Source organism: Camelus ferus, chromosome 24 (assembly GCF_009834535.1).
Source record: "Camelus ferus isolate YT-003-E chromosome 24, BCGSAC_Cfer_1.0, whole genome shotgun sequence".
Lineage (NCBI taxonomy): Eukaryota > Metazoa > Chordata > Mammalia > Artiodactyla > Camelidae > Camelus > Camelus ferus.
The window spans coordinates 18,017,568-18,032,246 of NC_045719.1; the positions used below are offsets into that span (position 1 = coordinate 18,017,568).

The following is a 14,679-nucleotide window of genomic DNA, read 5'->3' on the forward strand; positions in this document are numbered from 1 at the left end:
ATGATAAATTAGTAGGGACGTACAGAATAAATGAGCACTTTCTGTTTGTTTTCCATGAAAGTTGTTAAAAGAGTAAATCTTGAGAGTTCTCATCACAAGAAAACAAAACTTTTTTCTAGTTCTCTAATTTTCCATCTATATGAGATGATAGATGTTTGCTAAACCTATTGTGGTCATCATTCCATGATGTATTTAAGTCAGATCATTAGGCTGTACACCTGAAATGTAAATATACAGGGCTGTATGTCGACTATATCTCAATAAACCTGGAAGAAAAATAAAAGATACTCCACAGCCAGCCAGCACAGCATGTTAGAGACAGGGCAGTAAATCCACCGCCAGGTCAGCAGAGCACCTTCTGTTCCTCGGTGTCAGCAGCGGGTTTCCTTGGACTGTGAGAGGTCCCTGCAGTACTTGGACGATTCAGCTGGCTTAGCTAAGCAGAGGCTTTGGCTTTTACTCTTTCAGAACATAAACCAGAAAGCTCATTTTCCTTCAGAGGCAACCCTTGCCCATAATGGCATCTGTTTAGAAATGCTTTTAACCTTGCACTGCTCTCTGGGAGGGGGTTCCACTGGGGGATGGCCAGATACTTCTGGGCAGGGCAGTGGGCAAGGAAATGGAAGCAGTCATCCTTTCCAAATACACATTTGCATAGGGTAGCCAATGGAATAACTTATTTTTTTAAACCCCAAGTTTCAAGTAAGGATTTAAGATGTAGCTATACAGAAAGAGATGGTTGCCTGGGGGAGCTTTGTAGCTGCTCCATCCAGTCCCTGGGAAAAAAAAAAAAGTGTCCTTGTGGTATGCTGATTGAGACAAGGTCATTTTGACTGGAACTTGGCACACAGCAGCTGGTGGTAGACCTGGCTACAGAATTAGAGCCATGCAGTCAACATCAGTGCGCTTCTTGGCTCAGAAGATGGGACATTCAGACTGGAAGTGACGAGGGAATAAAGGAATCTGTTCCCAGCACAACCCATACTGAGAAGTGCAGTCTCAATGGAAGGAAATGGGTTCTAGCATCGCAGTCCATCTGGAAGTGGTGTGAAAAAAAAACTTGTCTCTCTTTGGAAGAAAAACTTGTCCTGAAATTCGTAAAGGCTGTCGTAATCCAAACAATTTCCTAAATCAGCATGTGTAGATAGAAGTTCACCTTTGGGTTAAACTTTACAAGCTTGTGTTTATTAAAAAAAAAAAGTTGTCAGATTCATTTTTCAGTTGATCTTGTGCTTGACTGAATTCTTCCTTCTAGTGATATTATAATACTGAAAGTGATTTCCCATTTTTTTAAAATGACCTAAAACATGATTTATGAAGATAGTAATTGAGGCCACAGCAGTCTGTTTTAGAACCAAATGTTTGAAGGAAAATAGTTTTCTGTATTCTGGAATCCCAACACTCTGTCTAGAACCCGTGTGGCCAGGGTCTAGCGCCACCTGGAACCACCAGGCACTGAAACACAGATCCTCAAGTGCAATCTTATCTCCAGCTCTATCCCAAGGGGCTGACCTTATTTAAAAATAAAGTTTAAAGGTATAAAACTGGGAACTGGATCCTTGGTAAAGGTCAGCTGTTTTTCCAGAGGTTTAATCTTGTCCTTAATAGTCTGTCCCTCACTTTGCAGCTTTTGGTTGAGGGATAAGGACTCTCCCAGTGTTGGAGCTGAACGATTCTGAGGGTGGTTTGTGTCCCTGGTTGCTGTCCATGGTATTCTTTGCCAGTCTTCATGCTGTGAAGGAAGAAAAAGGTAACTGAGTGCCAGAGGAGCAGGTGCTTTGAGAAACGTCACTTCATGAGTGATTACTTGTGAGCTCAGGAGCTGTTCTCATAGCCAGGCCCACCTGCTTCCTGGGAGGGCAGAGAAGATGAACTGCTTTCAGATGCAGAAAACCTGCTCCTCTGTTTCTCTCAGCTTTCCACTTGGGAGACTGTGCAGAAGCCTAGGGGCCGAGCTGCTCCGGGGCCTCTGGGTGCAATGTGGGGCAAAGCCCAGAAGCCAGGGAGCCCCACGCTGCAGCCAGGACAACGGGCCCTTCCTTTTCTAAGGTAGGTGATGGCATCCTGACTCATCCCTGGCTTTCCCTGTGAACCTGGGGTTGTACAAAGAATATTTAAAATATGGAAGAATTCTATGTCTTAGAAAAGTATTTAAATTGGATAAACGTCCCTGTTCTTTGTTGAGTACATAGCATGTTATAAAAGGGCTTTGCAGCAGAGTTATTCTGAGAATTGTAAAAACAAGCATGTGTGGTCTAAGACAGGGCTGCCCAATAGGACGTTCTGGGATGATGGAAATGTCCTATACATGCCCTCTTCGATATGGTCAGTCACTAGACACATGATGATGGAACACTTGAAATGTGACTAGAGACGGAGAATTTTTACTTCAGTTTAATGGCTACCTGTGTTAGTCACTACTGTACTGGGTATTACAGGGCTGAGAGAACACTCGGTATGTACTTTGTTGCTGTTTTTGTGTGAAAACACGAAGGAGGTTTTTGTGTGAAATTCAGTTGTGCATAGAACTGCGTTGGACTGCCATTCTGTCAAGAACTTAAAGACAGTATCTAAGAAGCTGTGTCCACTGCCTGCCCACACTGTGTTCTGAGCCTTGGCAATTCTTATCCTCAGTGGAGAAATCTGTTCCCTGCCATGAAGTAGGCACCCTTCTCTCCCAGCGCATCCCACAGAGAAGATGCGCGTTCTCTTCAGCAGTCCACATCAAGCCTGTGTGCATGACCGGGGATGCACGCCATGGGGAGCACACCCCTCCGACAGCTAAATCCACCTTGTAATAAAGATCGTACAGAGCACCACTTCGGTTCTTGTGTTTTTTTACCATGGTCCTCACTACTGCATTTCACTCTCATCATCTGGGAGGCCTGCGCTCAACAGATTTTATCCACATGAGACGAATTGTTTGGATGTTGACAGACATGCAGTTAGAAGCTTGCACTCATCCCAAGTGCTGCATTTACCAAGGTGGGTACTGGGTAAGGCCTGGGCGCTACATGCTGTAAGAAACACAAGGATGTGTAACCACAGAGGCCTCATTTCTCAAACCACAACTAGAGGGGCATTGTCTGCTAAAAGATTTGAGTCACAGCCAGTGAGTGGCAGGAGGGAGTCTGAGAGGCTGTTTGGATGCCAAAACATTAGAATATCAGCAACATAGTTCACTTGAACAGGGCCTTCTGAGAGAGGTGGTCTCTGAGCTGAACTAAGATGTCCTGAGAATTTGCATAAACATTTAAACAGCATTTTCACAACCTTTTTCATTACTTCGTTGTCTGTTCTATTGGCCTATCCTGGACTTAAGTATGAGGCAGCTCCTGATTTAGCACAAAATTGTGAATTAATTTTATTTTTATTGAAGTATAGTCAGTTTACAATGTTGTGTCAATCCCTGGTGCACAGCACAGTGCTTCATACGGGAACATACATATATTCACGTTCGTGTTCTTTTTCACCATAGTCACTACAAGATATTGAATATAGTTCCCTGTGCTGTACAGTATAAACTTGTTTATCTTTTTATGTGTACTAGTATCTGCAAATCTGGAACTCCCAATTTTTCCCTTCCCATCCCCTTCACCCCTGCTAACCGTAAGTTTTTCTGAGTCTGTTTCTGTTTTGTAAATAAGTTTGTCTTTTTTAGATTCCACATAAATGATATCGTATGGTATTTTTCTTTGTTTCTGGCTTACTTCACTTAGGATGACAATTAATTGATTTTAAGTTTAATCTACTAATATTTCATGTGGTTCCACACTAAGCAGCATGGCTTGCCGGAGTAACACAAAGCCTCCATCTCAACCACTGAGGGAGGACACAGAAGAAGCAAGGCAAGATGACCAAAAGGTGAGTGGTACTGGCGTGAGGCAGTGTCCCACAGAGGGCTCTCCTCGTGGACTCACTTCTCGGAGAGCTCTGAGGTGGAGGCCCACTGGAAGCCGGACCTTGGGGAGAAGACGTGGGACAGCTGGCCAGCATTGGCAGGTAGGAAGCTATAGGTAAGATGGCACAGGAAAACCACACTGGTATTTTGTTAGGAAAGGTGAGTGGATCAGATGGCTCATGTAGAAAGCTAATGGCTGTGAAGAAAGGCTGCAGTCATATTATAAAGAAGGGAAAAAGAAGGGACCAGCTTTTGAGTCTCACTTAAGTATTTAATGGATCACAGTAACTCAGCTGTTTTGTTCACCAGAGAATGCTTGGCAGGAGAAACAGAATCTGGTCTGGGTTGGCTTAAGCCAAGGGGAAATCCATCCCAAGATCCCAGTTTGGACTGTGCACTCAGCCAGTGCACAGCCAGCTGCAGTCAAGGAGGCAGAGCTGCAGGACACAAATGCAGCTGCCAGGGGCCTCATGTATGTAAGTGGCGACTGCATTTGAACAGAAGAAAGTTAAGAATATATATTATAATCCCTAGAGCAACTGCTAAAATATAATGCAAATAAGTATAACTTAAAAACCAATAGATAAGTTAAAATGGAAGTATTTAAGAATTAAAATTAGAGGGGTAAAGAATAGGTGTAGGGATAAAATATGACTGGTCCTAAGTTGGTCACTGTTGAAACTGGGCGACAGATACATGGGGATTCATTGTACTGTCTTCCCGAATGTTTAAAATTCTCCGTAATAAAAAGGTTTTAAAAATAGATGTATTCAGGCAGAAACTAAAAATGTCCCTTGGTTCTTTTGCTGCAGTCATTGTACATGCTTCACGGGAGTAGAAACAGGTTTTGAGCTCTTCTCCACGCAGTGAGAGCAAAACCACCCAGCCCCAAGAAGTAGGAAGTCTGAGACTCAGTGAACATTGTCGTCATCATTGTGGTTGACTGAAAGTCCCGATGCCTGGAATCTTCCCTTGCAATTTTGATTTAGGAGATCTGGGCTGAGATCTGCGTATCTTATTTTCTACGCACTCCAGCGACATTGACATACGTTCAGGTTTGGGAAGCACCACTTGAAGGGATTGTCTGTGGATCAGCACACAGGCTGCCCCTCGATTTGGGTGCCCCGCTGCTGCAGGATGAGCAGCAGGATGACGGGGCACAATCTCAGCTACAGCCTTGCGTCATGAGGCTTTCTGCCATTTATTCTTGTTCTGTAATTCCAGCAGTGCCTCTTTCTTGGGCAGCTGAGTTATATAGAGTCTAATGCCATTTTAATCAATCACTTTAGTTTCAAAACATTACTATCCTGGTGAGTTTCCCCCCATGTAACCCACTCAACCTACATACTGTCTGAAGTCTCACCAGGGCCAGCTTCGTGGGCGAGGATCTGTGCAATCACGCAGGGCCCCACACTCAGAAAGCCTCATGCTGGGTTTAATGCTCTCCTGTCACTGCCTTGAAGTTCTTAGTTTTATCTTTGAAGTATGTTTTGTAAGTCAAGCCTGATGAGACAAAGGAGCATCGACATGAGCAGAGGAGACACATGCAATGTGTCCACTGTGCCTTTCTACCCCGTCACTTACAGCCTTTGGGATACTCGTGAGCTTGGCATTCCGGTGGGCCCACCATACAGTGAGCAGCCCGAGAGGTTCAGAATAAGCACGCGGCTAGCGCGGTGTGTCTACAGCTGAGTAAGTGGGGAACACAGGCGCCCCAAGAGGTCATGCTTTCTTTTTGAACCAGACTTGATCTGCATAAAGGAGGCACTGGCATTGTAAGGAGCATGAATGACCAGGGAACCTAAACATACCCTTTCTTACTCATGTTACTTTCTTGTATTAATGCCAACCGCGTATGCTGGAAATGATGACACGGAAGAAAAGGAAAACATAGGGCAGCTCATAATTTTTCTTTCAGTCCTTCCTTACTCATCCGTAAGTTGAGAATGTTGCTAGAATATGAACATATCAAGACACGAAATAACAGTTGAGCTAGTTTTGCACATTGTTTCCACTGTTCTGGTTAAGAACAAAACATACATGCATACAAGAGGTAATACAAACTGTGTAGTCTTGGTGATTCTATATGAGTTAAATGTTCTTATAGTTGCATTGAAAACTAGAATTGCAGAATATAAAGATGAATGATAAAATTAATGCTAATAATTTATGCAAACAAAAAAACCCCACCATAACAAGTTGTGCAAGAGACCACAGAAGAAAGGAAAAACATTTTAGTACTTTTAATGGTATTATTTTCCTCATTTTTTTGGACAAGAGGTGCCACAGCTTCATTCTGCACTGGGTCCTGCACGCTGGCAGCCAGCCCTGCCCTGGGCTGCTCTGCAACTCCTGAGGCACGTCTCAAGCCTTTCCTTATAGGAACCCCCTCCGGTCTACAGCCCTTTGGGGACTCCAACTGATTGATTGTCACTGATTTGAAGGGCGTCATTGCTCTTGTGGCTTGTGAACTCTAGAACTGGACCAGGACTGACTGACGACAAGTAATTCAGCGGCCCCACAAGTAGCAGAGGAAGATGACACAACTTCTCAATCCCCTTCTACCCTGGACTTGGGGGAGCAGGCAAATGCTGGCAGCTCTTAGCTGACACTGCAGGTTCTCCCTTTGATTTGATCAGCTTTGGCAGAAAAATGCTTCCGGAAGACTAAACTTCAGCTATTATCCTTGACGACTTGGTTCCTCTCTATCCTTTTCTGCCACTCTATGAGTTGTCGAGCAGCTGTGAGTAGGCAGAGCAGGTGGAAAGCCCTTGCCAACAGTGACTGATTGCCTCAAAGTGAACAGTCCTACAAAGGAATGCTTGGGAGGTTTTGGTGGTGGTTTTTTAACAGTACAGTACAATCACCTCTTCTTTAAAAAAAAAAAAAAAGATAATTTTGGCAAATGTGCAAATACCACATCACAAAACTGGAAATGAGAAACTTTAGAGGAAACTGAAAATGAGTAAAGCAAGATTTGCTTGTGACAAAGGACAGAAACAACATACAAATGTATCTTTAAGAGTTTTCATGGAACATTACAACCCATCAAATTAAGGTATCAGCATTCTCTAACAAAAACTAACTGATCTGAGGAAGCAGTGATGCAAAAATATTCTAATGCCGCGCTGTCCACTGGAGCTCTCTGTGATGATGGCAATGTTTCACCATCTCTGTGCTCTCTCATACAGAATCCACTAGCCACGTGAATACCCACAGTGTGGCCAACTGAGGAACTGAGTTTTTAATACAGCTTAAATTTCGCCACTTGAAGAAGTGGCTACCAACTGAACAGCACAGTTCTAATGCCTCGAAGGTCAAAACCAGTAGTTTCTTTGAGGGACTTCTCTAATTACCGGTGAGGGGTAGTTGGGTAGCTGGTAGTAGAAAGAGAAGAAAAAGCTCTTAGCAGATCCCTCAGGTCACTTACACAAGACCTTACGTTCTCCCGCTTCCCAGGCAGCAGGTGGCACAACCTGCTGTGAGGGGTCCGAGGGAAGGTTCTCGGGGAGACCTGAGAACGCCCCTCCAACTCCTGGCTAATGCCAATGCGAGTAAAAGGCCTAGGATTTTGGTCACTCGGATGGGAAGAGGACTATGGGTCCACACACACAAGCCGAGGCTTGGGCCGTGCCTGGAAATCACCGCAGTGGGGCTGGGGAGGGGGGGGCTGGAGGTGGACTCACTTCCTGACAGGGTTTCCGGAGCCAGAGGAGGGCTTAGAGGAGCAAGGAGAACCTGAGGACCCTTTCTGGCCACCTGCAGGCTGAACAGGCCCTTTCTTTTTGGGGATTAAGGTCTTGCTCTTGCTCTTGAACACCTTGCTGGGATCCAGCTTGTTCACGAAGGAGTCGGTCTCTTCCGTGAGTAGGTCTGTGTTGTAGGTGATGGGTTTATACATGTTGAACCACTGCTGTAAGGCACAATTGGGGGAGAGGGTCACAGTTCCCAGGACAAATGCGTGTGTTTCTGCTCTTTACTAGAGATACAGGGTAGAAAGCTGGGAAGGTGAGGTAGAGGAGAGTTAAACATTTTTCATGAAAAACTGCCTCTAAAATCTAAAGGGAAGACACTCGTTGCATTGTGACCTGTAAACAGTGCAGCATGAGGACCAAGCGTCTGAGAAAAAATCCATCCTTCTGCCCTAGTGAGCCCCGAGCCTGGGGGGCAAGGCCCCACATCATCGGGGAACAGTGCCTTTCCAACCGTTCTGCCCTCACACCAGCCACTGGCTGCGGTCGCGTCCTTCCCTCTGCTGGGGGAAGCTGCCCGCTCTCTTCCCTGTGGGCTTTCTGGGCAGCCGAGGGCATAGAGCATCTAAATTGGTTAACTTTCATTGCTCATCACCACCCATCTGTTGACTGGATGGATGTCACTGTCATGTGACATTTGAGGAAGGTGAGGTCCACTCAATGAATAAATACATGGAGCTCAGTCCCTCATATTTTGCCACCTAAAGTTCTTCTAGACACACCTTGTGTTCTCATACCAGGCTGGGCATCAACATGACCTGACATCTGCATGGTGTCTATGTCTGTTATGTAAATGAGGCACAGCCAGACTCTGGAATATTCTCTATCATTGAAAAGGACAGCTCTACATATACTGATAGAAAATGTGCTCCAACATGGAGTTAAGTGAAAAGGTGCAGCGCAATGTGAACAGTACATTGCACTTGTGATTTAGAAAAAAGGAACCCAAAACTGGATGCATAGATGCTTTCTATCCAATAGAGGATCTCAGTGAGGGCACACGACAAATTAACAGTGGCTGCCTGTGGGCAAGTGGCTGGAGGCAGAGGATAAGAGACGGATTTGTCACTGTTCCTGTGTGCATGTCCTGCCTGGCTAAAACCAACAATTAAACCTAAGCCAGCAAAAAATTTCATTAGAAATAAAAACTCCCCAGGTGATTCTGAGGGTCAGCCACGTTTGGGAACCACTTAACTAGTATAAAGGGAGACTGTCCACCTATATTGGAAGTACCTGCCCTGCTGATTGAAAATACAGGTTCCTGAGCTCCACCCCAGATCACCTGAGTCAGATGAGAAGCTGGACATCTACAATGTAAGCCTTTCCTCAGAGGATTCTGACACCTTCCACAGTCTGAGGTGACAGGCGGTCCCCCCTTACCTTGGCCTGCGGGCTAATGCCATAGCCGGTGAAGGCGTACTGCCACTGGGGCAGCCCCAGGTGGGTGATGAGCAGGCGGTAATAGGCCGTAAAGGTGTCTGTGAGAAAATGCCAGTACAGCGCTCTGTCCAGGAACCAGATCTCAGCGTCCTGTGCTGATGCTGAAACAGACAAAGGAAATAAATGAGAGGATGGCTGAACACTTTTTTCCTTTTATCTAGAAAGTCGACATCTACTCATAGTTTAAAAAAAGCTTCAGTGGTAGAAGGGATGTAAAATATAGTAACTTTTTTTCCCTTCCAACCTCCCAGTTCCACTCTCCAGGGGCCACTGTGACTGGCTCTCTGGTGCTCCTTCACAGGCTCTCGGGTCAGTCAGTCCGCCGCTCTGTCTGCTGGGCTCTGGCCATCTGTGCTTTCATCAGCTCATCAGCACTGCTTTCTTACGTGGACGTAACACTCCGCCCTCCCCAACAGGTGCGTACTGTGGTCTCAGCCTTCCCGATGGGGAGCAGCTCTGCATGGCTCTGGTTTTCGGAGGTCTCTGTCTGGAACTGGAAGTGCTGTGAGAAGCCACCACGGAGGAGCCCAGACCAGCTGCCTCCTGGGGCTCCTGCCGGCGCTGCCGGGTGATGTGCTGGCTGAGCTCAAGCAGGCGCTCTCCGTGCTGCCCGCTCCTGCCTCATGCTGCTTCTGACCTTGCGCTCTCACTGCTGCGGGGCCTCTCTTCGTTCATCTCCTGTCTGGTGGCGGCCAACGCCCCCTCCTCCCTCCAGTACCCTCCTCTTCCACTTGTGCTCGTGGTCACATACATTTTCATTTGAAACCTGCCATTCTGCTGCTTAAAACCTTGAGTCCCCACTGTCTTCCAAAAAATGTCCAAACTCCTTCATCTGGCTTCCAAAACTCCACGTGAAGGGGACAAGTGGGCCTGTGGTGTCATCTCCTCACTACAAGAACCACGTGGCCCAATGATCTGGAATTATTTGTCATTCCATCCAAATCGGTTGCACTCTCCCACGACATGGCTTTTACCCACATCTCTTTATGTGTTTGCCCCTTTATGCTCCCCCACAAAATCTCACATCCCACCCCATGTCTCATTCTGACCCATAGATACAGCTGCATTCAAGATGCAGTTCAAAGGCTACTTCACAAAGACGCCTCAGCTGGAGACGGTCTCTCCTTCCCCCAGAGGTAAATCCTGGTGTGTCTTGTCACCCCTTCCAGGCAGAGAGCTACCTCAAGAGGGCTGGACTTTGTCCAGTCCTGCAGCCCGACATCCCCAGGCCACGGCCTGAACTGCTGTTGGGGGCCCAGGCGGTGGCCACTGCTCAAGAGGCCAGAGCCTTTTTCTCTTGATTTCCCATCTGGGATCTTAGATTGGGATCTAGTAATTTGGGTTTTTATTGCTGTTAATTGGCCTACATAAAGAAGTGTAAGTAACAATGTTTTGCCTGCATGAGCATGCAGGGAGGACTTATAAACAGAATGACAATTTTTCTCAGTTTTTATTCACTTACTATCCTAATCTTATTACTCTGCAGTAACTCACAAATAACACAAATGACAACAGCTTAAAAATACAAGTAACTGGCCTGGAGGGGATGCTCAGAGAGGACCAAAGGGGCTTTCTGCGCCTTGGTGTCTCCAGGAGACCCAGAAGCACCTCAGGAGGTCAAGGAGAAGTGTGCCTTTTGTGTGATGGCTGGAGAGCAAGGTCAGTCAAGGCCATTTTCAAGCTACAGGACCACGCCTGTCAAGATTCTTACCTGGTTTCCCTTTTTTGTAGACGAGGCAAACCTTCCCATTCCCACCGCAAGGGTCCAGCTCAAATATCACACTGCGGGAATCAAAGTGGGGCTTCTCCGGCCGGCCCTCACTGGCTGCAAACGCAAAGTTAATGGTAATGTTCAGACACACTCAGCTCAAACATACTGATTCATCCAGCTTTGCTAGGATGAAAAAAACCGAAGGGAAAAAAGCCTTATTGCAGACATATTCTTAACTATTTTTTTTCAAACGTGGACCAAATATATTCTATATTCTACATGCCGTGGGGTCTTATTCATGGTGTAAGTCTTCTGTCTGGGCTCCCTATCACCGATAGACAGTGTCGCAGAATCTGGGCAAAGGTGACATGAAGACAACAAACTGAACTTCTTGGGAGTAGGGCTACGTGAAGTCAGAATAATCTGCACAACGTTTTTCTTCTCCCCCAGATTAACACTTACAGCACTTCATGATCTTTTGATTAGAATCCTTTTTCCTAGTCTCAAATGTATATTTCCGGTATTTAATTATAATCTTACAATTCTAAGTCTGGCTCTGAAATACCTGCCTAGCAACCACATACCACGGTGTGACAGAAAAAAGATAAATTCTTAGACATGCACGCCTCGGAAACCTTTGCTCCTGCTTCTTTCATTACAGCAATTACACAATAAAAATTAGTATCAGTGACTAGGGTGGAGGGTTTATAACCCTGGGATAGACTGGAAAAAAAAAGTATATAAAAATAATGTTTTTGATTTATACATCTATCCATACATATAAATATAAATGTTCCTTGGTATGGAATTTCATTTTCCCCTTGACTGCTTTTAAGATTTTCTCTTTATCCCTGATTTTTGAACAGTCTGTGTTTCTCAGTATTGTTTCTTCATGTTCTTTATTCCTGGCTTGTGAAGCTCCTTAGATACGGTTTAAGTTTCCATGAAATTGGTAAAGTTTTAAGCCACTACTTCTTGAAATGTTTTCTGGCCTACATCCCTCTTTTTACAGACTCCAGTTACACACACATTACACCACCTGTCGTCCCTCAGTTCACTGGTGCTCTTTTCACTAAAAGAATTTATTTTTTTCTGTGTTATTTCAGTTACTCTACTGTTATGTCCTCAAGTTCTCCAGTCTTTTCTTTGGCAATGTCTAAGCTATTGTTAGTCCCATCCAGTGTATATTTCATCTCAGACACTTGTTTCATCTCTAAAACTTACATTTGGATTTTTTTTTTCCTATCTCCATGTCCGTACGAAGTTTTGCACGTACAGAATTCAGTAATATAATGACTGTTTTAATGCCTATATTTGCTAGTTCTAAACTGTGTGTCAATTCTGGATTGGTTTCAATTAATCAATTTTTCTCATCATGGTCATTTTCCCTGCTTTTTTGCATGCCTGGTAATCTTTGATTGGATACCAGAAATTGTTAATTTTGCATTGTTGAATGCTTGATATTTTCATATTCCTATAAATATTGTTGAGCTTTGTTCTGTGGCACAAAGTACTTGGAAACAGATACTTTTAGGTCCTGTGCTTGGTACTTGTCAGGCAAGACCAAGGCAGCATTTAACCAAGGGCTAATTTCCCCCCACCACTGAGACAGGACCCTCCTGAGCACTCTACCTAATTCTGTGTAAACCACGAGGTGCTTCAGCCTGGCCGGTAGGAACAGGCACTGTTTGTGGGCCTGTGTGAGCACCCAGGCGTTGCTCCTTCTAGTCATCCTGGGTGGTTCTGTCCCTGGCCTTGGGCAGTGTCTTCAAATGTACGTGCTGATCAGTTCTTTGCGGAACCCCTGACTGAGGACGAGCCTCTGCAGGTCTCTGTGGTTCCCCTCCATGCAGCCCATCCCTCCTCCGTACTCAGTCCTGTAAACGCTAGCTGTCTTCATCCAGCGGGGCTCTTAGCTCCGTCTTCGCAGTTAGCAGAGTGCGAGAGGTGCTCCTTGGGTTCCCCTCTCCACGCCGTCAACAGGAAGCTCTCAGGTAACAAGCCAGGGTTCATCTCACCTGGTTCCCGTCATTCAGAGCTCACCGTCCTTCCCTGCCTGATGGTCACTGTCCTGAAGTCCAACTGCTTGTCCAGATGGAGGAGCCCTGCATCAGCGCTCTCTGCCAGAACTCCCATCACTCCAAGGCTCTAGTATTGGAGGTGCTGGTTGCCTACTGAACATGCATTCATTCTCCCTTCTCTAAACCCCAGTTCTGTCCGACGAGGCCATACTGCGCAGCTGAAAGTACTCACCGCCTCAAATTCCCTCGCAGCTGTGGCTAACCTTCCGACTCAGTTCTGGCCAATGGCTATTGGGAGGTGCTTTGAGAAAGTTATTACTTTCCTGATAAAAAGGGAAATATTTGCCAAGAGAGAGTTATCTTGCCCTTTACTCTTCTTTTTCCTGCCTGGAACATAGGTTTGAAGCTTAGGGTAGAGTCCAGATGCTTCAACCATGAGGATGAAAACCACACCCAAAGGCTGCTGCACTAGGAATTCAGAGGGAGATTTTATCATTGTTTCTCAAGCAGCTACCCCAGCCTAGTTCCAGATTTCTTGTTATAAGAAAAATAAACTAGTTTAAACATTGTAATGGGGGCCTGTTATATGCAGACAAACGCAGTTCTGACTGAAGAAGTCCTCACTTACTCACAACTGATCATAACGTTGGCAGCCATTTGAATTATATGCCATTTCAATCAGAAGTGGCGAAGAGCCTGGAGGAGGAAGGGAGCCGCATTTAGCCTGTATTGGTCCCGGAAACCGCACGACACTGAAATGTGCAGTTTAATCTGTAACATCCATTCACTGACCAAGTATTCATTAACTGCCTACTACGTGCCAGGGACTGAAGGGGTGCTGGGAACAACACAAAGATCCCAACCCTGACATTTTCTTCACGAAAACTTCCTTTCTTGGTACAGGTTGTTTTTTTTCACGTTGCTCCCATGGTCCTGAGAAGCCAGGAATGGGAAGGCTTTGGGTTCAGGGGAACACGTTACAATGCCACAGTGTCTTCCTACGATCTTCAACATTATAAACAGGAAACAAGCAGGCTGATTTCTAACAAAGCAGAAGTTCTAGTTACCTTCTTGTGTCTCGTCCTCTAGGTCTGCCAGAGTCGGTGCATTAGGGAGTGAGTACATGGCAGACTGGTTGAGTTGAGTCAGTTTTGAAATGCTGTTAATTGCCATGCTGCCCAATGGAATGGTATGCTCTATGGGAAAATTAAAAAAAAAAAAAAAGAATTACAGGGAGCAATAAGCTAGTTACCACAGTCATCAGTTTGATCTCAGGGCAGAGGAAGCGAATGGAAATTGGAAAGAAGAGAATCAGTGCACTACTACATGCTCCAAAGCACCAGCCTTTTACACACGCACACACACATGCACGAACACACACACACACACACACACACACACACACACACACACGTAGCTGGGGCCACGTGTGGACGACCAAAGAAAAATTTACAAGGCGATGCTCAAAATAATTGGGAATTCTAGGGCAGGCCTTCAAGAACTGTTTCCTTTCTAAAGCAGGCTTGTGAAGGGGCTGGCCCGTCTCCATCATGTGGGCGGTCACTCTAGAATTTTCCACTGTCTCTGTTGCTCCAGTCTCCAAAGGCCAGAGCCATGAGGGATTCTGATGCTGGGGACAAGAATGGTTTCTAGACCAGTGGAGGAAATGATTCTAAGCTAACAGTTCATGTTAAATGCTCAGTAGTAAGCTGTAAAATGTGCCTCTGGTCAGCTGCAAGAGAGAAAGAGGAAAGTTTTGGGAGTCACTAGAAAAGGAAACTTAGGAGGTAGGGGCAATGAAGGGGAGGAGGCAGTTCTGCAGATTTGCAAGTGCCTGGAAGGCCCTGCATTCTT

The 14,679-nt window shown here is 45.6% G+C and overlaps 1 protein-coding gene across 4 annotated transcripts in view; it reads right to left on the reverse strand.

Moving 5' to 3' along the window:
- Positions 1 to 655: 655 nt before the first annotated feature.
- Positions 656 to 14,679, reverse strand: part of TPGS2 (tubulin polyglutamylase complex subunit 2) — a 29,969-nt gene continuing 15,945 nt past the window's right edge. Inside the window, exons 4-7 of one of the 4 annotated variants that reach the window (XM_032467271.1) lie at positions 13,893 to 14,021; positions 10,805 to 10,918; positions 9,034 to 9,194; positions 656 to 1,732 (exon numbers count right to left, since the gene is read on the reverse strand). In XM_032467271.1, the coding sequence (XP_032323162.1) occupies positions 1,514 to 1,732; positions 9,034 to 9,194; positions 10,805 to 10,918; positions 13,893 to 14,021 (623 nt within the window). In that variant the 3' untranslated portion in view covers positions 656 to 1,513. Of the gene's footprint in view, positions 1,733 to 5,792; positions 7,902 to 9,033; positions 9,195 to 10,804; positions 10,919 to 13,892; positions 14,022 to 14,679 lie in introns of those variants that run through there. The other 3 variants (XM_006183411.3, XM_032467270.1, XM_032467272.1) reach the window with 3 other exon arrangements.